This window comes from Blennius ocellaris, assembly GCF_963422515.1.
Source record: "Blennius ocellaris genome assembly, chromosome: 24".
NCBI lineage: Eukaryota > Metazoa > Chordata > Actinopteri > Blenniiformes > Blenniidae > Blennius > Blennius ocellaris.
The window spans coordinates 11,586,737-11,614,380 of record NC_137673.1 but is presented as its reverse complement, the minus strand read 5'-3'; the positions used below and the strand labels follow the sequence as shown (position 1 = coordinate 11,614,380).

Genomic DNA, 27,644 nt, shown 5'->3' with positions numbered 1-27,644 from the left:
TGTGTGTGTAGAGGTCAGAAGCTCAGACACACAGCAGGGTCTTCAGTATCCAGCAGGTTGTCTATGAAGAGTGACTGGTCCAAAGCTAGTCCACTAAACTTCAGAGGTGAACCTGGACCTTCAGACACAAAGTAAGAAACTCTTTGTTTCCTTTCATTTCCTCAAAACCAGAGTGAGAGAAGTTGTGCTCACTCTAACATTCACTTCCAGTATTTTAGTACAAGAGTACAAAGTGCAAACTCAGCAGCAAAGTGTGATCTTACACTCCAGGATTTGATGTCCTGTAGATCGTCACTGATGGAGGAGGGTGGAGGGTGGAGTTGGTTTGGTGGAGACGTAGAGCTGAGTGTCGTCTGCATAGCAAAGAAACTTCATGATGTATTTATGAGAAATAGAGAAGTGGAGGAGATGGACAATGAAGAAGGTGGGACCAAGTACAGAGCCCTGAGGAACATCAAAGGAGAGGGGGATGGGTGGATGTCAAAGACTTCAACTGAATGACTTTCAACTTTAAAGTTCCTCGACCAGAATCCACATGGAAAAATATCCAGTTTCAGTTGTTGATGTTCGTCTCACATATGTTGTTCATACATTTCTGGATATAATTCATCATGACACTCACACAAACACATCATTCCAGCATAGACACTTCAAGGAACTTACCAGTTTGTCGACCGCTTGCTGATTAACCATCAGTTTCACAACATTTAAGAATTTTCTCCTGGCTTGAATCTTCTTTCTCTGAGAAAGTCTGTCCTTTTATTTTGGGCTGAATCAGTCCAATGTTGATCATTTTGCTGGAGCTTCTGCGACATCATCTTTGATATCCCAGAAACCCATGAGGCAGATTTCCCAAGATGACATCAGTTAGGAAACATAAACTCAGTTTCATGGACACAAATGCTGGTTTGTTTGTAAACATCAACGTTGGTGTGATCGATTTGGAAAACTGCAGGTTGGAAAAGAGTGCAAATGAGTGTTGATGGTCTTGTTTTGGTGTTTTTTGGTTGATTCTCTCTGCAGAAGGGATGTTTTATGAGAAGTAGAGTTTAAAGATGTTTTCAGGTAGAGGAACTTTAAATGTGCAGCAGGAAGTGCTGATGAGGGCTGAGAATCAGTGTTTGTGTCAGGATTCATCATCACACCACACAGCAGCTTTAACTAACATGTCAACATGTTCCTGCAGCGTGAGCCAGCAGAGCTCCCAGGTTCTCCATGGTGGCTCCGCCCCTCAGCAGCAAACACATCTGGACTCCATATTTATGGTGAGAACAAGTGTCCATTCAACACTTTACTGTCACATCATGAGACAGAAGAAGCTGTTGTGACTTCCAGCTGAAACATGAAACAGACACTCAGCTTATTAGATCCATTCAGGTCCAAAGTGAAACAGTCCAACCTTCATCCAGCTTCCAGTCTTCACTGATGCTTGAAGCTGTTTCTGCTGGATCCCACATGAAGTGTGATTTGGCTTCACATGTTGTCCATCCTGCTCTCTGCACTGGATTTACACTCACATCTCAATCTGGCTTCAGTTTCAGCTCAAAGTCAACTCCACATGTTTCTCTGTTCCAGCTGCTGGAGGACAACATGGTGACTTTCATGAAGAAGGAGCTGAAGAAGATGCAGAAGCTCCTGAGTCCAGATTACCCAGCATGCTCAGGGAGTGAGAGGGAGGATGAGGATGAAGAGCAGAGGAGCAGCAGAGAGTCATTTCTGAGGATCACACTGGACTTCCTAAGGAGGATGAAGCAGGAGGAGCTGGCTCAGCGTCTGAGGAGCAGTAAGAGGATTTGATCTCATTTCACAGGATGGAGATGAAACCTGAAATGTTCTCAGCTGGAGCAGAAAGCAGTCAGAAACAGAGTCCGTCCAGAGAACAGAGGTCATTTCCAGGTCAGACACAGAAAGTGTGAAACAGGCAGGAAGTCCAAAACAAGCAGCAGAGTCCAAAAGCAGAGACGAGGAGACACAAAGAGAGTTCCTGAACTCTGCTGTTCATGTGATGCAAACATGTGCATCAGACCAGAGGCTGTTTGGTCTCCACTGAGGAGCTGATGGAGCTGATGGAGGAGAAACATCTCCACTAACACACTGTCATCTTCACATTCAATGTCAAACACACTCAACTCATTCATGGTTTCTTCTTTTCAGGAACTGCTACTGGAGTCTGCCAACAGAAGGTGAAATGTGCCCTGAAGAAGAGGTTCCAGGTTGTGTTTGAGGGGGTCTCTAAAGCAGGAGAGTCCACCCTCCTGAAGCAGATCTACACAGAGCTCCACATCACAGAGGGAGGGACTGCAGAGGTCAATGAGGAACATGAGGTCAGACAGATTGAAGCAGCATCCAGGAGAGCAGACAGAGCAGAAACCAGCATCAGACCAGGAGACCTCTTTAAAGCCTCACCTGGAAGATGTCCACCAATCAGAACAGTGCTGACAAAGGGAGTGGCTGGCATTGGGAAAACAGTCCTGACACACAAGTTCACTGTGGACTGGGCTGAAGACCAAAGCAACCAGGACGTCCACTTCACATTCCCATTCACCTTCAGAGAGCTGAATGTGCTGAAGGACAGGAAGTTCAGCTTGGTGGGACTTGTTCATCACTTCTTCACTCAAACCAAAGAAGCAGGACTCTGCAGCTTTGAAGACCTCCAGGTGGTCTTCATCTTTGACGGTCTGGATGAGTGTCGCCTCCCTCTGGACTTCCAGCACACTGAGATCCTGACTGATGTGACAGAGTCCACCTCAGTGGATGTGCTGCTGACAAACCTCATCAGGGGGAAACTGCTTCCCTCTGCTCGCCTCTGGATCACCACACGACCTGCAGCAGCCAATCACATCCCTCCTGACTGTGTCGGCATGGTGACGGAGGTCCGAGGGTTCACTGAGCCACAGAAGGAGGAGTACTTCAGGAGGAGGTTCAGAGAGGAGCAGCAGGCCAGCAGGATCATCTCCCACATCAAGACCTCACGAAGCCTCCACATCATGTGCCACATCCCAGTCTTCTGCTGGATCACTGCTACAGTTCTGGAGGAGGTGTTGAAGAGCAGAGAGGGAGGAGAGCTGCCCAAGACCATGACTCAGATGTACATCCACCACCTGGTGGTCCAGGCCAAAGTCAAGAAGGTCAAGTATGATGGAGGAGCTGCCACAGATCCACACTGGAGTCCAGAGAGCAGGGAGATGATGGAGTCTCTGGGAAAACTGGCTTTTGAGGAGCTGCAGAAAGGAAACCTGATCTTCTATGAACCCGACCTGACAGAGTGTGGCATCGATCTCAGAGCAGCCTCAGTGTACTCAGGAATGTTCACACAGGTCTTTAGAGAGGAGCAAGGCCTGTACCAGGACAAGGTCTTCTGCTTCATCCATCTGAGCCTTCAGGAGTTTCTGGCTGCTCTTCATGTCCATCAGACCTTCATCAAGTCTGGAATCAACCTCCTGGTGAAGAAACAACAAACCTCCCGGTGGTCAAAAGTGTTGAAGGAGGAAGTTAATCTCCATCATCTCCATCAGAGAGCAGTGGACGAGGCCTTGAAGAGTCCAAATGGACACCTGGACTTGTTCCTCCGCTTCCTCCTGGGTCTTTCACTGCAGACCAATCAGAGTCTCCTCCGAGGTCTGATGACACAGACAGGAAGTAGCTTACAGACCAATCAGGAAACAGTCCAGTACATCAAGGAGAAGCTGAGTGAGAGTGTGTCTACAGAGAGAAGCATCAATCTGTTCCACTGTCTGAATGAACTGAACGATGGTTCTCTGGTGGAGGAGATCCAACAGTCCCTGAGATCAGGACGTTTCTCCACTGATGGACTGTCTCCTGCTCAGTGGTCAGCTCTGGTCTTCATCTTACTGTCATCAGAAAAAGATCTGAAGGAGTTTGACCTGAGGAAATACTCTGCTTCAGAGGAGGCTCTTCTGAAGCTGCTGCCAGTGGTCAAAGCCTCCAACAAAGCTGTGTACGTGGTTCAGGAACAAAGATGTAGAACTGAGTCCATGACAAACATTGAACTGGTTTTCATTGTTGGTTCTTCTTCAGATTGAGCGGCTGTGGTCTGTCAGAGAGAAGCTGTGGAGCTCTGTCCTCAGTCCTGAGCTCTCAGTCCTCCAGTCTGACACATCTGGACCTGAGTCACAACAACCTGCAGGATTCAGGAGTGAAGCAGCTGTGTGCTGGCCTGGAGAGTCCTCACTGTAAACTGGAGTCTCTCAGGTTCTGACATCATTGATCATTAATATCCACCACTCTCTGTTCTCCTGCTCACATCTCTAGAACATCAGTAGAACATGTCAGTAGAACACTGCAGCCTCTAGATAGTTTATCCTCTATTAATCAGGAAGTAAAACAACAAAGTCAAGTTTCCAGGGTAAATTCAGGTGTAGAGCAGCAGCTTTACTTCCTCCACTCACTGTGTTTGTGACGCTCCATGTCACAGAGTTCTGCCTCAGACTCTGACACGACACGACTGCCACACCACTCCTTTAAAAAGTAATTTAGTTACTTTACTGATTACCTTTAAGTGATTGTTTCTAATAGTAACTCAGTTAGATTACAAGTAACTTTTTAGTTACTTTCCCCCACGTCTCAAAACAAAGAGGACAACTGTTTTTTCTAAAAACTCAGTTCTGATCACTGCCTGGCCTCCTGCTGATACATATTTAACCTTTGACCTTCATTCTCTGTTCTATTTATATCTGACTCACTTTTATTATCTCATTTTTACTATTACTGATATTTATTTCCCGGTGATGGAGTTGTAGTCTGTTGTTGATCTATTTATCTATTTATATATTTGCACTATTTGACCTTTTAATTATCCCCATTGGGGACAAACAAAGTCTTTTATTGATTGATTGAAAAAGAAAAAAAATACAAAAATAATTCAACACCTCTGCAGTTGTTATTGTTGCAATGATATAATTTATTGTTGACATTTCTTGGTTCCAATTCTTTTGTGTCACCTGAACGCACCGTTAGAGTGACTTGGTCTGTCCTCTCTGTGTCTCATTACAGTCTTTCTGCATGTCAACTCTCTGATTGTGAAGTGATCTCCTCGGCTCTGAAGTCTGACTCCTCCCATCTCAAACATCTGGACCTGAGTCTCAACCACCTGAAGGATTCATCAGTGAAGGTTCTGTGTTCTGGACTGGAGAGTCCAAACTGTAACCTGGAGACTCTGAGGTCAGTTCACTGTCTGGAGGGAGAATCTGTTAAGTCAAACCACTGAGAGGAGTTGAGGAGGATCCAGATGTTGGAGGACAGAGGTGGACTGAGCTCTGCAGCATGTTAGTGATCAGCATGTTGATGAGACTCTTCTCCTCCTGGTCCTTCAGCTGTTTGGACTTTGCATTTCTAAACTCTTCCAGTCTGAACCTTCTTCACTCTCAATGACTTCAACATCACACTTTGTCCTCTAATCTCACTTATTTCTCTCTTTATTCAGGTTGTTTAACTGCAGTTTGTCAGAGATCAGCTGTTCTTCTGTGGCCTCAGCTCTGAAGTCCAACCCCTCCCTCCTGAAACATCTGAAACATCTGGACCTGAGTGTGAACCAGCTGCAGGATTCAGGAGTTGAGCAGCTGTGTGGTTTTCTGGAGAGTCCACTCTGTCGTCTGGAGACTCTGAGGTCAGACTCCATGTTTGAGTTTGTGTGCAGTGAAAGTTGTGTTCCACTAAAGGTCAGACATCAGGCTGATATGAGATGATCCACACTGAGGATCTCCATGAGAAACTGAGACTTTAGTCCTGTGACTGTGGCAGAGCCGTGTGGAGCTCCACATTTCAAAGCTTGGTAGAAGAACAAGGTGCTGCACTGGACAATTCACTGTCCAGCTCTGACAGGCTCCATGTTCACCTTCAGCTTTCAAAGCAGGCTGATCTCTCCTGGATGAAGAGTCACTGATCTCCCAGCTGGAGCTCCAAACTCTCACTCACTCTGCCATTGTTGCCCCCCTGACCCAGTGTGTGTCATGGAGGGTGACATTAAATCCTGTAGCAGGAAACAAAGAGGCAGACAGGTTGAGCTGGCGTTTGTCTCGGCTGCAGGATTTAATATGCAGCTGCCTTTGTGCAGCTTTGAGGCTCCTCCAATCAGTGGCGCCGCCAGGATTCAATACCATAGTCCACACAGACCCCCCCTCCCCCCAGCGTCTGCGTTGTGAGCGCCGGGGGGGGATTTTCCGTTCTGTGCACAGAGAAGATGGTGGTTGGCGAGCCCCGGGGGTGTGTACAGAAACACAGAGGAAAACAGCCCAGCAACACATTCTGCTGACGGCTCACCAGGAAGAGACAAAAGAAAACACCCCTTCAAAATAAATGTTCACACCTTCAAATAAACTGTAGGTGCAGTACGTACAGGACTCCGCCTGGGGGCTCCACTGCCTTCAATCAATATGCGCCCCCTGCTGGCCTTTTAGAGTAACACACTATTGCTGCTGCCTGGAAAGTCCAACTCTGTTTGAACCTTTTAGACTCTATGTGAGACACAGGAAGATCAAATATATCTATAGGAGTGTCTAGTTTTAATCACAGTGGACTTATTTAATTCATTGTTTTCACCCTGAACTGTAATTTAGTCCTATTAACATCTTTTAAATACACTTTAAATTGCTGCAGCATTTTGTCCTCCTTTACACAAACTGGACTTGTTGTCTTGATGTCCAGTAAGCTTGGCTGTTGACTTGTCCTCCCACTGGACACTGCTTCTGTTTGCTGTCACATCAATTCAGCTCTCCAGAAGAACAAAGATCACATCAGTGACAATAATAAGCTCCTTCTTCTTTCACTTCCTCGGGGCTCCAACCTTCTTCAGAAGAAGAAATGAACAACAAGGATCAGTGTGATCAGTCTCTTCTGAATATGATCAGCTGCTCATTTCAGCTCATGTAGCAGCCCAGCTCTCTAAAGTATTATTGTCTGAATTGAATTAGAGGAGCTGTGACTTAAAGGCTGGGGGGGTCGGGTTGGTGAGCAGCTAGTTACCACCAAGGTTTACCAGTAGGGGGCGACACTCAAATGACCCTTCTTATTATAAGACCATGAGAAATATTCACACAGTTACTTAAAGGACCTTTAAAAAGCAAACAAATATTTATTTACAGTAAATCACACACTATGAATTAAAGGCTTTTTGTAAATGAACTGTGGAGTTAAACAACTATTTTAGAATGAATTTATATCAAACTAAACAACCCAACAAACACCTAAATAATGAAAAACCATCCAGTCAATACCTTCAACCTTTGACCTTTATAAAAACCTCTGAAGCCTTTTTTCTACTGTGGAATAACAGTCACTTAAATTCACAGGACTTACAGTCGTGCTGCCAGAGACTTCAGACGTCCTTTTGTCCACTAATTCATCAATCTTCCAGTGAAACTCATCAAAAGTCCAAAGCAGCTCTTCTGCCACTTGCTCTGACTTCCAGGGGCAATAAAATCCATCTCCAATAGAACTGCTCTCTTTTTTCACCTTTACGCCTCCGACTCTCCTCTCTGTGGTCTGCAGGTGCACAGCATTAACCCCGCCCCCTTTTGGCTTCAGTCTGACCAATCACAACACTGTGTGTGTGTGTGTGTGTGTGTGTGTGTGTGTGTGTGTGTGTGTGTGTGTGTGTGTGTGTGTGTGTGTGTGTGTGTGTGTGTGTGTGTGTGTGTGTGTGTGTGTCCTGGTCCAGATGTTGGAGGACAGAGGTGGACTGAGCTCTGCAGCATGTTAGTGATCAGCATGTTGATGAGACTCTTCTCCTCCTGGTCCTTCAGCTGTTTGGACTTTTGACTTTAAACTTCATTACTGTTATTAGAATTTATTCTATGTGCTCCTTATTATCAAATGTCTTTTTGAAGATTATCTTTTAACTCTCATCATGTTTTTTATTGCTTTTATATATAATTATTGCCATTCCCCCTTTTATAAAAGAAATAGAAAACATTATCTATGTATTGCCATTCCCCCGAAATAGAAAACATTAAATAATCTTTTACCTTTAATTCAACATTACTTTTAATTTAAAGTATTTTCCATTTATCTTCTATTTTATATCATTATATAACACTTAAGAGCATCTCTAGTTGGATCACTGTGCTCCTCCTGTTCTCCTCTGTCAGCGTCTCTCATGAGAACTGTCCTGGACAAAACATCATCTCATGAGAAGGTCATGTTTCCACCTCATGCTCCTCGTCTTGTGGTATTTCTGATGTCTCACAACAATGTCTGCAGAGAACCCACGGTCTGTCCTGAACTTCTTATCAGGCAGGTGGTGTTCTCTTTGTACCACAAACAACGTGTGAGTCTGATGAGGGACTGGAGGACGATGGTCAACAGGATGAGAGGCTGAGGAGACAGTCTGAGTCTGATGAGGGACTGGAGGACGATGGTCAACAGGATGAGAGGCTGAGGAGACAGTCTGAGTCTGATGAGGGACTGGAGGACGATGGTCAACAGGATGAGAGGCTGAGGAGACAGTCTGAGTCTGATGAGGGACTGGAGGACGATGGTCAACAGGATGAGAGGCTGAGGAGACAGTCTGAGTCTGATGAGGGACTGGAGGACGATGGTCAACAGGATGAGAGGCTGAGGAGACAGTCTGAGTCTGTTGAGGGACTGGAGGACGATGGTCAACAGGATGAGAGGCTGAGGAGACAGTCTGAGTCTGATGAGGGACTGGAGGACGATGGTCAACAGGATGAGAGGCTGAGGAGACAGTCCGAGGATGCATCAGTAGATTTAATTATCATCATTTGAATTCAAAGGGAACGGCTTTGCCCGTCGCATTAGTTTGACTTTTAACAGGTAAAAAAACCGTAAGACTAGTTATTGTCTTCTTTCCTAGTTGATTTATTTATTGGTTGATTAACTTTGTTCCCACACTTTTCTTTCTGTAGAAAGTTCAGCTAAATCACTAAATTTGGAGTTTGAAAGTATTGCCTTGGTGGTGGTCTGTTTAAATTGCATCTGATGGTTTATTGTTATTTGTTATTTATTAGTGTACCATCCCTCCTGTTGAGGCCTGGCGAAGCCCATGGCTCATTATTGCTGCTTATTTATATAGTGATTTTGGGAGTAGGTTTTCCTTCTGGGCAGAAATAGATACTCTCTTTCTGCTGTGCTACATTTTTTAAATTTATTTATTTATTTATTTATTCATTTTTTATTCTATTTTTCTATTCCAATATTGTTTTTCTGTTTTGGAACCGGGTTTTGCATATCTATATTTAAAACTTCTTCATCTACTCCTGTATTCTGAAGATAAATATCTCGCTCCTGGTTTAATTTTACCACTTCTTTGGCTGGTTAATCTGCAAATACATTGCTTTTTGACATTTGAACCATCTGTGTTCTTTTTATATGATCTATAAATATTGTTAAATCTGATTTTGTTAGACGCACCTTTTAAATCTGGTCAAGGATGTACGTTTTTGGTAGACAGTCAAACTGTCATGTCTCGCATGATAAGATAGTTTGTTTTGAAGTAATATCACAGACACTGTGTGCAGTACTTTCAACGTTAGTGGGTGAAACAGCACCAGTGAAGCCTGCAGTGCTCCACCGAGGCTCCTCCCACCTCTTGTACACACACACAGTGCATGTGATTCACTATCAAGTTTAGTTGAGTAGAATCCGTGCTGATTTAAAACATGGAGATATGGAACGTTCCAGGCCGTTCCATATCTCCATGTTTTAAATCAGCATCAAGGTTATAAAATCATTTATGTTTTGGGTAAATGTTTTCAAGTGATTAGAAATCCGTTTCTGATGTGTGTCTTCCCTCCTGTTGAGACATGAGATCTTCCATGTCCCGTTATAGCAGCACATCATCAACTAGCCAGATTATGCCTGATAATCATTATTTTGTTTATGCAAAGGTAACAATCTATTATCTTAAACAATTGAGAATAATTTTATTAGTTTCTTATGTTTTAATTTCTTGTTTAAGGTTTTGTTTTTTTGTTTTTTGTAAGCTGACTCTTTCCAAGCTTCATCTAAATGTTTAGTCTAGTTTAAGTCATCACGTTTGTTTAGTTTAGAAGTCAATAATCTATTGTTGATTTTATAAACCATTTAATTTCTGGATCTCTGTAGAAGGTCTGTAGAAGAACTTTAAGTTGTATAACTCATTTTCCACACTCTAAATTTCTTTTGCTTTACTATTTTAGATATTGAGTCAAGCTAGGGTGACTTTTACTCATAAATTTTGCGTCACCAACTTCATTACTCTCATTAGTTTTTGTACAACAGCTTCCCATTTTTTATTTCTTTTGCAAGTGCGATCTCATGGAGAGAAAAGGTCTCATGGACCTGCTACTTCCTCCTTGAAAGACGAGCTTCTAGAGCAAACCTGTTGTTCACTCCGGTCTTCCACTAGGTGTTCTATCACAGGAGTAAGAGCAGTTTTAGATTCTCCCATAATTTCACCTGATGAGTCAGCAATAAGAGATTACTTTTACTCCCCAGATAGATCTCAGTCGTCACCGTTAACTTTACTGATCGTCTGGGTTTCGAAAATAATTTCTCTTCATACACAGTCCTTTGGTCAGTCACAGTCACTCGAGTACTCTTTGTTTCTATTTCTATAGCGCTTACCCGCGGACAATTATTTCGTGGGCGCTTCGTGGACAATTATTTCGTGGGCGCTTACTCGCGGACAACTATTTCTTCTGGATATTAGGTCTTGCCTAAAATGATTGGGTTAATCGAGTACCTGTTCCTCCGATTATAATTTAATTTTATCTCCAGTCGTTTAATTTTCTGTACCTTCACTACACCAGCTTCACTAAATATCCAGTGAATATTAGGATCAATATTCATTCACTCTTGTCGTCAGTCTAGTCATCACTGTGGTGTTCTGTGTGTTATTAGAAGACTACACTTCCCAGCATGCAGCAGTGGTTAGGCATGCGCAGTAACATCAGTTGAATGTAAACAGCCATGCATGCAGCACGAGATGTTTGATCTTTGAAGACTGCTATAAAGTTAATCGACACGTTATCACGCCTTGTCTGTTCATTGTGAACTTACGAAGACAACACATGGTGTCAGAAGTGGCCGTGAGCAGATACAGAAGGAAGTTTTGCCACGGGAGAGCGACGGAAAAGAAAAAAGGAAAGTCCGGTCGCGTGAGTGAAACGTGCTAACAAAGCAGCATGCCAGCGGAGTTTGCTACGGCATGTCATGGCTACGAGCGTTGTTACGAGCAGCAGTGGAAGTGAAAACGGGGAAGAAGAGGAGATCGAACAAGAAGAAGAGGATCTCGGGCTCGGATCGGGACACAACCAGCAACAACAGAGAGCTGTGGAAGTTGTCTCACCCCGACGTACGCTCATGGAGAAGCTAAGTCCACCCACTTCAATGCAACTGACTGGTAGTCTTGCTGATAACTGGAAACGCTTCAAGCAGCGATTTAATATATATCTAGCAGCTAGTGGAGCAGGGGGTGATGATGAAAAACAGAAAGCTCATATCTTTTTGCATGTTATTGGAGAAGATGCTTTGGATATATACAATAGCTTTCAGCTGGATGAAGCTAATCTGACATTGGCAGAGCTAATGACAAAGTTTGAGAACTACTTCGTGCCTAGTCAGAATGTGACCTTTGAGAGGTACAAGTTTTTCACCCATGACCAAAAGCAAGGAGTACCTTTTGATCAGTACCTAGCAGAGCTCCACACGCTGAGTAAAACATGTGAATTTGACACATTGAGAGACTCATTAGTGAGAGACAGGATAGTTTGTGGCACAGTGGATAATGGTCTCAGAGAAAGACTGCTCAGAGAGACAGGACTCACACTGGACAAGTGTGTTAGTGTGTGCAGAGCAGCAGAAACCACCCGAGCACAAGCAAAAGAGCTACGGAGAGGTGAAACTACAGTTCATGCAATACATAAAGAACAATGGAAAAAGAAAACATTTACCAAACAAAAAGACCAAAAAGTGAAATCTGCAGAGTTCAAGTGTGGTAAATGTGGAGGCAGCCACAAGCCTAAGTCATGTCCTGCATTTGGAAAATCCTGTAACAACTGTGGAAAAAGCAATCATTATGCTAAATGTTGCAAGGCAGCTACAAAACAGAAAGTTCACACAGTTGATGAGGAAGAAGAGGATGACGAGTTCATTGTGGATGTGGTGCAGGCCTGTACAATCGAAAAGGAAGAATGGATTCTGCCAATAGAGGTAAATGAGAGTATAATACCATTCAAGTTAGATACAGGTGCCCACGTAAATCTGCTATCTCTAGAGGACTACAAAACACTCACTGTAAAGAGCAAAATCTATCCAGTGAAAACAAAAGTGACAGGATACACAGGAGAACGTGTCCCTGTTAAAGGTGGATGCATTGCAACCTTCAAACACAAAAGTCGGCAGATAAAAGCACAGCTACTGATCGTGGACATGAGAGTACAACCAATCCTGGGACTCAGTGCATGTGCCAAGCTTGATCTGGTAAAAAGAGTGTTTGTTGTGACATCACCAGAATCTGCAAATGATCAAGACTCACTCATGGAGGAGTATAAAGACTGTTTCGAAGGACTTGGATGTCTACCTGGAATACATAAAATACACGTGGATAAAAGTGTGCCTCCTGTTGTTCATCCCTGCAGGAAGATCCCGTTCGCACTGCGAGAAAAACTCAAAGAGGAATTGGTGCGCATGGAAAAGCTGGAGGTCATCAAGAAAATAGATGTACCAACTGAATGGGTCAGCTCGCTGGTCGTCGTGCAAAAGAAAACAGGTGCTCTGAGGACGTGCTTGGATCCAAGGGACTTAAACAAAGCAATCAAAAGAGAACATTTCAAGTTACCAACCAGAGAAGAAATTATGGCACAGTTTGCTGGAGCTAAATGGTTCAGTAAACTAGACGCGTCGTCTGGTTTTTGGCAACTGAGACTGGACGAGGAAAGTTCGCGACTGTGCACGTTCAATACGCCGGAGGGCAGGTACAGGTTTCTTCGCCTGCCGTATGGTATCTTGTCAGCGCCGGAAGTCTACCACAAGACTATTCACATGATCTTTGAACACATTCCAGGCGTAGACACAATGATGGATGACATCATAGTATGGGGGTCAACGCGACAAGAACACGACGAAAGACTGAGACAAGTGCTAGACAAAACAAGGGAAGTAAATCTGAAACTCAACAAGGACAAATGTGAGTTCGGAGTGAAAACACTCACCTTTGTGGGAGACGTTGTCAGTGATGAGGGGGTGAAGCCAGACCCGAGAAAAACCTCAGCAATCAACAACATGGAAAGACCAACCAATAAAGATGAAGTCAGACGGTTTTTAGGGATGGTTACCTACCTTGCTAAGTTTGTCCCACAGCTTTCAACACAGTCAGCACCTCTCAGGAGTCTAATTGAAAAAAAAAAACGAATGGATCTGGTCCCATGAGCAGGAGAAGTGTTTTCTGAAACTGAAAGAGACTCTGACACGTGAGCCTGTGTTACAGTTCTACGACCCAGAGAGGAGCACCAGGATATCGGCAGATGCATCACAGTACGGCCTGGGAGCGGTGCTACTGCAGAAACACGACGAGCAGTGGCTACCCGTCGCTTATGCATCCAGAGCCCTGACCAGTGCCGAATCCAGGTACGCTCAAATTGAAAAGGAACTGTTAGCGAGTTTGTATGCATGTGAGCGCTTCCACCAATATGTCTATGGTCAGTCTTTTGAAGTAGAAACTGATCATAAACCGCTGGTGTCCATCATGTCAAAACCTCTAAATGACTGTCCAGTACGGATACAGCGCATGCTGATCCGGCTGCAAAAGTATGATGTGCACATGCTATACACACAAGGAAAATACATGTACACCGCCGACACCTTGTCTAGAGCAGTGGACAAGGAGGAACATGCCGACAGTGAGAAAAGCGCAGAAATACAGGCATATGTGGACATGATCATGACATCTCTGCCAGTAACAGCTGACAGAACAGAACAAATACGGAGAGAGACTGATGCAGATGAAACGATGAAAGAACTGAAATGCACAGTACAGAACGGATGGCCCGAAAACAAAAAACACTGCCCCGTGAAAATACGTGACTACTGGAACTACAGAGAAGAGCTCACAGTGGTGGATGGCATAGTGTTGAAGGGGAGCAAATTTGTGATTCCACCCTCACTGCGCAAACAAATGCTCCAAAAGATACACGAAGGCCACCTCGGAGAAGTCAAATGTAAGCGCAGAGCAAGAGAGGTGATGTTCTGGCCAAGAATCAACCAAGACATCAGCCAGACAACAGCGTCATGTGACCTGTGCCGCACTTACAGGCCAAAACAACAAGCGGAGCCACTGATGACTCATCCGGTGCCCCACAGACCTTACTATAAGGTAGGAACTGATCTGCTGGACTATGATGGTAAGAGTTACATCGTGGTCACCGACTACTTCTCTAACTATCCTGAAGTTGGAGCACTGCAGTCAACCTCGAGTAAAGCTGTTATCAGCTACCTCAAGACTGTCTTCGCCAGACATGGTGTCCCGTGCGAACTGTTTTCAGACAATGGCCCGCAGTTTTCGAGCTGTGAGTTTGCTGCCTTTGCCAAAGAATGGGGGTTCCAGCACATTACGTCGAGTCCAACCTATCCAAAGTCTAACGGCTTGGCAGAAAGCTCTGTGAAAACAGTAAAAAACATGATGAAAAAAGCACAGGACAGAGATGACTTTCAGAAAAGCTTATTGATCTACAGGAGTGCACCTTTACAGAATGGACTGTCACCAGCCCAAATGCTGATGGGCAGGCGCATTCGCTCAAACCTGCCAGTTAGTGAAGACCTGCTGACGCCCAAAAGTGCACACAAAGTCAGGCAAGCAAAGGAGGAACAAAAAGTGAAACAAAAACAGCTGCATGATCGAACAGCAAAGCACCTTCCCATGCTGAAGCCTGGAGACACAGTGCGTCTCAGGGACATCTCTACAGGCACGTGGAGACAAAAGGGACAAGTCACGGAGGAAGTTGCGCCACGCTCCTTCAGGATTCAGATGGAGAATGGATCGTCTCTGAGGAGGAACCGAACAGATATTCAATTACAGCTGACTAAAAGGGACACTGCAGTTCAGGACACGGTTCAGCAGGACACAGCTGAATCTGCAGAGCCAACTAACAGTGAGCCTGACCACACTGACTGTGGTCTGACAGCAGTGTCTGCGTCACCAGCAGCTGAGAGACTTTCCAAACTCTCACAGTCGCCAGCTGTTGAAGGACTGTTTAGACCTAAGAGACATGCTCAGCCACCTAAAAGGCTGATTGAGAGTTGCTGAAGACTCCTGACTATGGACTGTTGCTAAACACAGGTGCAACCTGGACCTTTAAGTTCATTGAAAGATGTTATAAAAAAAAAAAAATGTATGTGAAAATTGTTTACGTGAATCTAAGGTAATGTTTTAATGCTTAGTGAGTTTGCATTTTGTTATTTTTCAAAACAAAACAAAACAAAAAAAAAGTTTACATTGAAAGGTCGTTTACAAGTGTTATAATGCTTAAGGGGAAATGCAAAGTTCAGAAATAATTTCTATTATACCTAAGCATGGTTTGTTGTAAGGGGTAAGTATTATGTCTTCTTTATAGGGGGAAAGATGTGGTGTTCTGTGTGTTATTAGAAGACTACACTTCCCAGCATGCAGCAGTGGTTAGGCATGCGCAGTAACATCAGTTGAATGTAAACAGCCATGCATGCAGCACGAGATGTTTGATCTTTGAAGACTGCTATAAAGTTAATCGACACGTTATCACGCCTTGTCTGTTCATTGTGAACTTACGAAGACAACACAATCACTTACTCTCTCTGGGTTGTCCTCGGATCCCGTCAAGCCCGCCTCTGGCAGGACGTTCTGGACCTACGTCAGCTGGCCTGCTAGGTAATGGTAACCTGCAAGTCTTAGTTTTTCACAAAGGACCTGGTCCTTTGCCGTGCACGTAAACAGCCGTCCGTTTGAACTCCCTCCAGGGAACGGGTTATGTTGGGATCCGGCTCGAAGGACCAATTGTTAGGTTCAAAACCTGCAAGAATGAGAGAAGAGAGACAACCCCAGTATCGAGAGCAATAAAGAGTCAAAACAATAAGTCAGCTTGTACAAGGACAGAGAAATGAATTCACCTCCGGAGCTGAAGTTCACCGATCTGCCCCCATCTTCATTTCTCTGCCCCGTTTTATTCAAAGTTAGAGTAGGAGGTTCCATTTTCATACACAGACAAAGCAGGTTAACACTGGTTTCCAGGCCTGTGTGTGTGTGTGTGTGTGTGTGTGTGTGTGTGTGTGTGTGTGTGTGTGTGTGTGTGTGGTTACACTTCTATATTGTTCACACAGTTGAAGCAGGAGTCTCAGATCAGATGTCCCCCGGCCCAGAGGCCAGAGACCTTGAAGAGTCTCAGAGTGGTACAGTTTCAATAATACAAAGACTCGTGCCCTTGCAGGTGTGAAACAGTGAACAGTGGTTATAATAGACATGCATGAAACAACGATAACTTACAAAATGTTAATTCCCATTATATCAAGTACTAATAATAAACATAAAGTACAAATTTACCAAACAACTTTACATTTCTAAACTCTTCCAGTCTGAACCTTCTTCACTCTCAATGACTTCAACATCACACTTTGTCCTCTAATCTCACTTCTTTCTCTCTTTATTCAGGTTGAGGGGCTGCAGTTTGTCAGAGATCAGCTGTTCTTCTGTGGCCTCAGCTCTGAAGTCCAACCCCTCCCACCTGAAGGAGCTCGACCTGCGTTTCAACAACCTTCAGTATCCAGATGTGGAGCAGCTGGTTGGTCTTCAGAAGAGTCCAGACTGCAGCCTACAGACTCTCAGGTCAGTAGATGTTGGAGTGAGTCCCTGCTGCTTCCAGCAGGTTTCTACTAAACACAGTTAGTGTGAAAACAAAGATCCAGTGTTGGATGTCTCAGTGAGGCTGTGAGAAGACAACGCTGAGCAGCTTCAGGATTGGACAGCAGAGGACACAGTCAGCCAATCAGAGGAGCCACAGGCTGGTTGTGTTGGTCTGACAGTGGTGGTCCTTCATGAGCTCTGAACTGCTGCTGTGGACAGGACTGAAGTCCTGGCTGCTCCTCAGAGACTGTCCTCATGTCCTCTGACCTCTGTCCTCATGTCCTCTGACCTCTCTTCTCTCTGCAGGTGGAGGGACTTTGACTTTGACTGAGGCAAAGTCAAAGTCAAAGCGACAGAGGAACCACCAGAAGATCTGCTGAGTGTCAGTGGTGCAGTGTGAAGAGCTGAGAGAGTCCAGCATCGAACCAGGGTTCCTCCTCCTCCTCCTCCTCCTCCTCCTCCTGCTCCTGCTCTTCCTCCTGCTCTTTCTCCTCCTCCTCCTCCTGCTCTTCCTCCTCCTCCGGCTCTTCCTCCTGCTCTTTCTCCTCCTCCTGCTCCTCTGCTCCTCCTCCTCCTCCTCTGGCTCCTCTGCTCCTCCTCCTCCTCTTCCTCTTCCTCTTCCTCCTCCTCTTCCTCTTCCTCCTCTTCCTCTTCCTCCTCTTCCTCCTCTTCCTCCTCTTCCTCCTCCTCCTCTTCCTCCTCTTCCTCCTCTTCCTCCTCTTCCTCCTCTTCCTCCTCTTCCTCTTCCTCCTCTTCCTCCTCTTCCTCTTCCTCCTCTTCCTCTTCCTCCTCCTCTTCCTCTTCCCCCTCCTCCTCCTCCTGCTCTTCCTCCTCTTCCTCCTCTTCCTCCTCCTCCTCCTCCTGCTCTTCCTCCTCTTCCTCCTCTTCCTCCTCCCACTCCTCCTCTTCTTCCTCCTCCTCCTCTTACCCCTCCTCCTCCTCCTCCTCCTCCTCCTCCTCCTCCTCCTCCTCCTCCTCCTCCTCTTCATGTGTTGGTTCATTGGAAGCTGTAGAGATGTTTTGTTGTTTGTCTAAATTCTTTGTTGAGGTTTGAATCCCGTTCCTTCATGTTGGACCTTAACAAGTGTCCTTCAGAGGACAATGAGACTCTGGAACCTTCAAAGAGGGACCTGGTGTGTGTGGGACTTTTCCAGCTTGTGTAAAGTGGAGCAGGAGCTGGTCAACACTCCATCAAGCTGTTCTCCACCTTCACCTCCATCACCTGAGGACGTGTCCACAGCACAGAGAGTGGACAGAGCATGGACAGAGACCGTTGGTGTTCCAGTCACGTCTCATTGTGTCTTGGTCTTGACATGGAGGAACCTGGGTCATGGAGGAATTGACAGGACAGGATCATGGTGCAGTTTGCTGAAAACTAATTGATTTGAGTTTTTAGGAAATGTTCTGCCTGTACAGTAATATACAGTAATATAACGTACTGCGTGATTTAAGTGTGTGATTGTGAAAGATGTTGATGTTGTCGATGATCACGTCAATATGGACCACAGACAGTACAGTGTACACTGTTTTTAATAAATGAACATAAGCTGCACCCACCAGATTTAAAAAGAATATATATATTTGTACATATACAGTACAAACACTTGTCTATCAGTACATGTGTCCACGTTGTAACAGGGCATGAATTTCACTGTGGGATTGCAGGTTTTTTCTTCTTCTTTTTTAAAAATAAACAAGTTTTAAACACTGCTTCCATGGTGGGTGACGGACTGGACTGGAGGGAAAGAGAGGGAGGGAGGGAGGGCAAGTGAATTACTGCAAAAATACACAAACACTGAGGGTTTCATCTCAGGTCATAAAGTATTTGCTGGTTGTGATTGTGAGGAGAGGATTGGTCAGCCTGGAGCGCAGCCACAGAGTTCAGAGTTACGTGATGCACCTAAATGCATCATCCATGTATCTTTGACATGAAGCTCTTTTACCTTTAAAAATCCATAAATTAGCATCATTGTTTAAGCCGCTGAGTTTAAAGAGTGTGAAAAAAGTAGCAGCTGATAGTCCAAACATTACGAAAGGTTCCGCTACGCGACATTTGGTAGAAAAAAGTCCCACCGAGGCCAATTACATTTGCAGCATCATCTTATCGAAACCAATCACGATGCCTGCTCTATCTTTCAACTCCCAATCAAATGTCCCCGCGAGCAAATTGCAGTCCTGGATCATCTTCAACCAATCAGGAGACAGTGTCTTCAACGACCAATCATGGAGCTGCACGGCGTGACATCATCAGAACCAATCAGGGTGTCAGCTCTGTCTTTGAAGATCCTTGCTGCTCCTTCCTACCTGCCGCTATTTTTCCGTGGATATCAACATAGAAGGTAAGACTTGTTACCGTAATCAAATGAAAAGGACTAGCAACTTGTTGCTAACTGCTGCTAGCGAGGCTTCCCTCCCGGTGCAGCTGTCGTTAAAGATTGTTTGTCCCGGTGTCTGAATAACTCTGAAACTTAATCATGTCCCAAATATATATATATATATATATTGTGGTGTGCACCTGAGAGGGAGGTTCTCCCAACCAGAATGGAGTGGGTGTGTCGGGCACGTGGTGTGGTGTTGATAGTGGGAGGGGATATAAGGGGAAGTGCGGTGACACAGGGGGTTGGTTATCTGACAGGTGAACTGTCAGACGGTTGGAGAAAATAAAGGAAAAAGCGACTCGACTCCTTCGTCCGTCTCCTCATTCTCCGCCTCCACATTGGTGACCCTGACAAGCGAACATGTCGACCAAAGCCAGCAGCAGTGCAATCCCCGGCGGCGCGGCGGCCGGTGCGCCCGTGGTGTACGCCGCAGCGGTAAAATTACCGGAGTTTTGGCCACATCATCCGGAACCGTGGTTCCAGCACATCGAGGCGCAGTTCCACCTCCGAGGAGTCACGGCCGACGACACCAAGTATTACCACGTCGTGGCAGCTCTGGACTCTTCCACCACCCGCCGAGTGATGGGGCTGCTCCGGGACCCGCCGGCGCAAGGAAAGTACGCCGCCCTCAAGACTCTGCTCCTGCGGCTGTTCCAGATTCCCGACGCCGAGCGAGCCGAGCGTCTCCTGTCTCTCAACGGCTTGGGAGACAGTAAACCCACGGAGCTGATGGAGAACATGTTGGCGCTGCGGGGATCGGGGGACGCGGAGTTCCTGTTTATCCACCTGTTTCTGCGTCAACTCCCAGCTCCAGTCCGCACGGCTCTGGCGAGTTCTCCACTCGTGCACACAAAGGACTATCGGGGGCTGGCGGAAGAGGCAGACAAGCTCCTGCTCGCATCACGGCAGTACGGAGTGCATGCAGTCCTGCCGGAGCCACCGGAACACCGGCCGGAGGAGGAAGCGCAGTTTGCGGTCGGGACGATTACGGATCGGCGCAGGAATGACAACCAGCTGTGTTTTTTTCACCGGCGGTTCAGGAGCAGAGCCAAGCGCTGCACGCCGCCCTGCTCCTTCTCTGTGCAGGGAAACGCCAGACCCGGCGCTCGTTAGCAGCCATGAGCGCCGGGGACATCGGAACGCTGCTCTTCATTAAAGACTCTGTATCCGGGAGGCGCTTCCTCGTGGATACCGGGGCCCAGCGGAGCATCATTCCCGCCTCCTTCACCGACGTCGAGAGCGGCGGTAAAGGGCCGCCTCTGGATGCTGCGAACGGGACTTCCATCCGCACATTTGGCACCAGGTTCGTGAATGTGTGTTTTAATGGCCGTCAGTTCGGATGGGATTTTGTGATGGCTGCTGTGTCCGTGCCCATCCTGGGAGCAGATTTTTTGTGTGCGCATGGACTCCTGGTGGACATGGTGAATCGCCGCCTAGTGGACGCCGTCTCATTCTCCTCCTTCTCCTGCACGTTGGGGAAAGGAGAAGCGGTGTCCCTTGCTAATATCTTGGCTTCGGGGGATGTGTACCAGCGGCTCCTGGCAGAGTTTCCTGAACTGACAGTCCCCACGTTTTCAGCAGCCGTAGTCAAACACGGAGTGGAACATTATATCCCCACGGCTGGGCCGCCGGTGTTTGCTCGCCCCCGCCGACTGGATGCGGCAAAGCTGGCGATTGCTAAGGAGGAGTTTGCCACTATGGAGAGACTGGGTATCGTGCGGCGCTCTGACAGCCCGTGGGCATCCCCCTTGCATATGGTCCCAAAATCTGATGGGAGTTGGAGGCCTTGTGGGGATTTTCGACGCCTTAATACAGTCACGGCACATGATCGGTACCCTGTTCCGCACATCCAAGACTTTTCTGTCCACCTGGCAGGGAAGGTAATATTTTCCAAGGTGGATCTGGTGAGAGGCTACCACCAGGTGCCAGTCCACCCGCAGGATGTAGCCAAAACTGCAGTGATCACACCTTTTGGACTATTTGAGTTTCTGCGGATGCCATTTGGTTTGAAAGGTGCAGCACAAACGTTCCAGCGCTTGATGGACTCCGTCTTAAGGGGCTTACCTTTCCTATTCATCTACCTGGATGACATCCTGGTGGCCAGCGCCTCGCCCGCGGAGCACCTGCTACACCTGCGTCAGCTTTTTGAAAGACTGCAGGAGCATGGACTGATCGTGAACCCAGCTAAGTGTTGTTTTGGACTCTCAGAGATTGACTTTCTGGGCCACCATGTGGCAGCACTGGGAGTGGTGCCCTTACCGGCTAAGGTGAAAGCAATCACTGCTTTTCCACGCCCAAAGACCATCAGGGCACTGCAGGAGTTCCTGGGCATGGTGAACTTTTACAACCGCTTCATCAGACATGCAGCTCAGCTGATGCGGCCTCTTTATGAAGCCCTGAGGGGCGGAAAGGCCAAGCAGGACGTGAACTGGTCCGCAGAGAGGATCCTGGCTTTCGAAAAGGCCAAGGCTGCGCTCTCCAACACCGCCATGCTGGCCCACCCATCTCCCACGGCACCGGTAGCGCTCACCACCGATGCCTCGGACTACGCAGTGGGCGCAGTATGTGAACAATGGGTGGCTGGAGCCTGGCAGCCTCTGGCGTTTTTCAGCAAACAACTGCGCGACAACGAGAGGAAGTACAGCACATTCGACAGAGAACTTTTGGCTCTTTTCCTCGCTGTCCGCCATTTTAGGTTCCTGTTGGAAGGTCGGCGGTTTACTGCCTTTGTGGACCACAAGCCCCTCACCTTCGCCATGTCCAAGACCTCGGAGCCATGGTCTGGGCGGCAGCAGCGCCACCTTTCTGCCATTTCCGAGTTCACCACAGACATTCAGCACGTGGCTGGAAAAAGCAATGCTGTGGCCGACTGCCTCTCCCGGGCACACGTGGACTCTGTGCACCTTGGGGTGGACTACACTGCCATGGCCAGCGACCAGCAGGTGGACTCTGACATCCAGGCCTTCAGGACAGCCACCACAGGTCTACAACTGCAGGATTTGCTGTTCCACGACGATGGTGCCACACTCCTCTGCGACGTGTCTACAGGTCAGCCCCGCCCCATGGTACCTGCTGGCTGGAGACGGCAGGTTTTTGATGCTGTTCATGCCCTATCGCATCCAGGCGTAAGAGCATCGGTGAAGCTGGTGGGGGCAAAGTTTGTCTGGCCGGGCCTCAAGAAGGACGTCAGGAGCTGGGCAGCCTCCTGTGTGGCGTGTCAGCGGGCCAAGGTACAGCGTCACACCAAAGCCCCCCTAGAACCGTTCCTGGTCCCGGAACGGAGGTTTGACCATGTGCATCTGGACTTGGTGGGTCCGCTGCCTCCCTCCCAAGGCTTCACTCACCTCCTCACCATGGTGGACAGGACCACCAGGTGGCCAGAGGTGGTCCCGCTGGCTTCAACAACGTCGGCAGAGGTGGCTCGCGCTTTTATAGCCACCTGGGTGGCACGGTTCGGCACGCCCTTGGACGTCACTTCGGACAGAGGCTCCCAGTTCACGTCTGAGCTGTGGACAGAGGTGGCTAAAGGCCTGGGAGTGCAGCTGCACCGGACGACGGCATTCAACCCACAGGCCAATGGACTTTGTGAGAGGTTCCATCGCACAATGAAGGCCGCGCTCCGAGCCACACTCACAGACAGCAACTGGGCTGACCGACTGCCATGGGTCATGTTGGGCCTGCGTTCGGCTCCGAAGGAAGATCTCCAGTCATCGTCTGCGGAGCTGGTGTTGGGGCAGCCACTACGGGTCCCCGGAGAGTTCCTGCCACAGCCATCGGAACCCTGGGGGGTCACAGCAGGACGACCAAGGTTCAACGGCGCAGTCCACACCTTCGACCCGGTCCCAGTTCATCACTGCCTTCCCCGGTCATACGTCCCAAAAACCCTGATGACAGCCAAATATGTCTTTATCAGACATGACGCTCACCGTTCCCCACTTCAGCCGCCGTATGACGGCCCCTTTCATGTCCTGGAGGCAGGGACAAAGAACTTTGTGGTGGACATGGGGGGTAAACGGGTCCGGGTTTCACTGGACCGCCTGAAGCCGGCCCACACCATGCCGGAGCAGCCGGTGGAGGTGGCACAGCCCCCAAGACGTGGGCGCCCCCCCAAGTCGTCAGCTGCCACAGCGCCTGCACCTGCAGTAACCCCGGTGCCGGTACCTGCACCTCCTCCTGCACCTCCTCCTGTGGTGGTGCAGCGCAGCCGATATGGTCGGCTGTGCAGACCACCCAAGTGGGACTAAAGAAAAAAAAAAAAAATGCTTTTTGTAGTAGTACCATTCTGATTGTTCGGGGGGGGGCCTGTGTGGTGTGCACCTGAGAGGGAGGTTCTCCCAACCAGAATGGAGTGGGTGTGTCGGGCACGTGGTGTGGTGTTGATAGTGGGAGGGGATATAAGGGGAAGTGCGGTGACACAGGGGGTTGGTTATCTGACAGGTGAACTGTCAGACGGTTGGAGAAAATAAAGGAAAAAGCGACTCGACTCCTTCGTCCGTCTCCTCTTTCTCCGCCTCCACAATATATACTTTATTCTAAAGTTGCAACTATTCCTCATTTACTAACTGTTAGTAAATGAGGAATAGTCGCAACTTTAGAATAACGTCCTAATAATGTATATAAAGTATTAACTGATACTTAACTAATATATTAACTCATACTTTACAGACCAGTTATTAATAGTTTGTTAACCATCTACTAATAATAATATACTTTGTGGAACAGCAAAATATCACATTATTGTACCTCAGCCTTGTTCCACCCACTGGCTTTTGTGTGTGCTGTATTTACCCCCCCCCCAAAAAAAAAAAAAACAACACACAATTGTTATCAATAAAACAGTTGTGTTTAATGTTTTGAACAAAAACAATAAACAATATAGAAAATAGAACAATATACAACAATATACAACAATATAGAACAAAATACAATATAGCCCTTCTAGGTTATATAATATAGGACACTTAATCTCCAAACATTGCAGCAATGTCATGGATTCTCCGTCCTAAAGGCCCTTTGCGATGCTTACGGACAAGCCACTCATGCCATTCAATAACTTTGAGATGGTCTAGCAGTGACTCCTCTGTACGACTCCCCCTGAGTCTCCACACATTGTCCTTGACCGTTCTCCAGGCCCTCTCTATATGCTGGGTACGTCGACATAGGACACACTGTGATTGACAGTGAAATGGGTGTAGCCAAGCTGAGGTAGAGCTGTCGCGGCTGGGAGCCGGCGTGTGGAGTGTCCTGAACCCAAAAGCAGACCTCAAGCAGGAAGTTGTATGCAAACAGTAAGGTTTATTGAGGGAACAGGGAAAGGGGAGCTGGAACGGTGACGGGACCCGGGGGAACTCTGGGGGGGCCTCTTGGAACCGGGACTGGACCCGTGAGAATCTTCAGGGGGGGGCCTCTCGGGGATCTCGGGCATTGGGGGCCTGGGGAACTCGCGGGCTTCTTGGAAACGGGGACGGGGCCCGGTGAACTCGCGGGCTTCTTGGAAACGGGGACGGGGCCCGGGGGAATCTCAGGGGGGGCCTCTTGGAACCGGGACGGGACCCGGACGAGGAACTTCTGGGGACGGAACCGGGACGGGACCCGGACGGGGAACTTCTTGGAGCCGGGACGGGACCCGGACGGGGAACTTCTTGGAGCCGGGACGGGACCCGGACGGGGAACTTCTTGGAGCCGGGACGGGACCCGGACGGGGAACTTCTTGGAGCCGGGACGGGACCCGGACGGGGAACTTCTTGGAACCGGGACGGGACCCGTGAGAATCTTCAGGGGGGGGCCTCTCGGGGATCTCGGGCATTGGGGGCCTGGGGAACTCGCGGGCTTCTTGGAAACGGGGACGGGGCCCGGGGGAATCTCAGGGGGGGCCTCTTGGAACCGGGACGGGACCCGGACGGGGAACTTCTGGGGACGGAACCGGGACGGGACCCGGACGGGGAACTTCTTGGAGCCGGGACGGGACCCGGACGGGGAACCTCTTGGAGCCGGGACGGGACCCGGACGGGGAACCTCTTGGAACCGGGACGGGACCCGGACGGGGAACCTCTTGGAACCGGGACGGGACGGGGAGCTTCTTGGAACCGGGACGGGACCCGGACGGGGAACTTCTTGGAGCCGGCGTCGGAACAGGAACGGGAACCACCCCAGGGAGGACACTCACCCCCCGGGGAGGACAACACCGACGCACCTCCACACGGAGTGAAGACTAGCAATCCTCTGGCACCGGACCCTCCTCCCTGCAGGGCTTAAGACTGCTTGACAATCAATTAGCTGATTGCCTGCAGGAGTGCCTGAGAGGATCCAGTGCTGGAGCGAGGTGTGTGACTCCTGACAAGAGCATTTCTATAAGCCCGCCACTCATCACTTCTTATTGTAGATCCCACTTTAACATGGTGAGCTATCAGTGGCACCAGATCTCTCCTTCCTCTTCTCTCAACTCTGCGAAGAACAGGCTTTGCATGTCTTCTCCCTCTCTTGTCCACACCGAGCATCCCCAACACCCACTTCTTCCTCTTCCAGCCACCAGCCATTCGTCCCCGTCCGTACTGTTGAAAACAAAAAACATAGCTGTTATTGTGCTTTAGACAAAATGAATAATCATAGTCATTCAATGCTAATTTGCAGTGCTATTTCAATCAAATTGCTTGCCTTTCTTTTGTGCCTGAAGTGGCTCTCATCAATGGTCACAAACTGCTGTCGTCCCCCAATGCGCTGGCCTCTTGCTTGTTGACGTCTGTCCATCGCAGTAGGACACACATCTCGTAGCTTCTGGGCCGTCTTGGACAGGGTTGCTGAGCTCGCAGGAATGTCATCATTGATCATATCCACTTGACGTAGACGCAGGCCTTGTGCAAATCTGATAGAATAAGGAAAATAATTAGTATACCACAGTTATTTTGATGGTTTTGGTTTTGGTTTGGTTTGGTTTATAGCGTACCGTTACACAAAGCACATCCAGTTGAAGAGGGAGACCTTTGACTTGCTGAATATAGATTTATGTCTAATTGACCTTTTCATTTTCTTCCCTCTGTGGTTGTGGTGTTTACAAACCCTGAAGATACATACAAATAAAAATAAGAATGACACAGGGAGGCCAAGGTAGTGGCTAGAGCACTGATTTTCTAACATTCTAACATCATTTTCATTTTAATTGTGGACCAAAACAATCACGCCATTTCATGCAACAAAAATAAACTTACCATGCATAGTCGTCCACACAAATGGATTCCTTTAACTTTATCTTGTGTTTGCATTTTTGGCATCGCATCCGTCTTAGAAGCTTTTTCTCCTGCAGCCATTTGATCATTTCTCTGTGTCTTCTTTTAGATTTACTTCTGCTTTCAACAAGCTCTCTTCGCTCAGTGGCTAAACCAGGCATTATTTGACGATATATGAAGTGGGCCTACCTATTTAACCCTTGTGTGGTGTTCATATTGTTGTTACTCAGCCAGTGTTTGTGGGTCTGATGGACCCGTTGCATTTTGTGGCTTTTAATGCCTCACAATCAAACACTTTTATGCTAAAATACTGAACAGATGTTTACCTTATCTCAATTACAAGCAGTATAAACAATATATATGGTTAATATTTGCCCTTTACCTTTGTTAGGTCACATTTATAACTTTGACCCAGGGTTGTACAGCAGGGGGAGGCTGCGCACCCACTTGTCCCACACTGTCCTGATGGCAGCTAGTTTGTCTCTCTGCCGTCGAGCTGGTCTGTCATCTCGGTTGTCAAAGCGGATAATCCTGGAAATGATGCGGAAGTTTTCCAGAGACAGTGCTGCACGGAAAATTTCTCTTCCAGTTTCTGCATCCCACAGGGATTCTGCGGATTCCCCTTTGGACCTGAAAACTCCAGCAAGGATTAGAACTCCGAAGTAAGCATGTAGATGGGTTTGGTCCATTTCCTTCCACCTCTCTCCAAAAACACGTCTTCCTTCTAAATTAGTGCAGTCAAGAATAATTTCCTGGATGGAATCTGGGATGAAAAGCTCAAAAGAAGATGTTGTCCTGTGTGTGAGTAACTGCCATCCGTGTTGGCCCTGGTTGCATCCTTATCACATTGGCAGCCTTGTGGGGTGGCTCTTTTCTTGGGCGAGAAGACCATTCAATTTCAGAATTTTTTGACATCCATATTTCCTCACTTGCTCCTTGCTGACTGGCTTGCTCTGGGCCTGGGGCTGGCTGCTGACGGCCTGGTCCTGTGGCTCGTCTTCGTTTTGGAACTGGCTGTTGCTCAATCTCATCATCTTCTTCAGAGTCACTGTCAGACTCTGAATTTTCAGAAATGTGATCCTCAAATTCTGAAACCTCTTCTTCTGAATCCTCTCCCTCTACATCATCATCAAAAACTTCTCTCTCTTCCAAAATCAATTCCAGGGCCCTCTGCTCAGAGTACCTTTTGGCCATCTTGATCGGTTGTGATAAGAAACC

General features: G+C 47.6%; 2 protein-coding genes across 17 annotated transcripts in view; one reads left to right on the top strand and one right to left on the bottom strand.

Moving 5' to 3' along the window:
- Window positions 1–27,644, top strand: part of LOC308147501 (NACHT, LRR and PYD domains-containing protein 3-like) — an 835,749-nt gene that overhangs the window by 121,060 nt on the left and 687,045 nt on the right. For 13 of the 16 annotated variants that reach the window (XM_080519688.1, XM_080519687.1, XM_080519690.1 and 10 more), the window contains one exon: window positions 5,444–5,626. In XM_080519688.1, coding sequence (XP_080375814.1) covers window positions 5,444–5,626 — 183 coding nt within the window. Of the gene's footprint in view, window positions 1–11; window positions 132–1,186; window positions 1,266–1,575; window positions 1,784–2,154; window positions 3,959–4,038; window positions 4,213–5,013; window positions 5,182–5,443; window positions 5,627–27,644 lie in introns of all 16 variants that reach the window. The other 3 variants (XM_080519679.1, XM_080519681.1, XM_080519686.1) reach the window with 3 other exon arrangements.
- LOC308147500 (uncharacterized protein) overlaps window positions 1–27,644 on the bottom strand; it is a 1,504,609-nt gene that overhangs the window by 1,077,152 nt on the left and 399,813 nt on the right.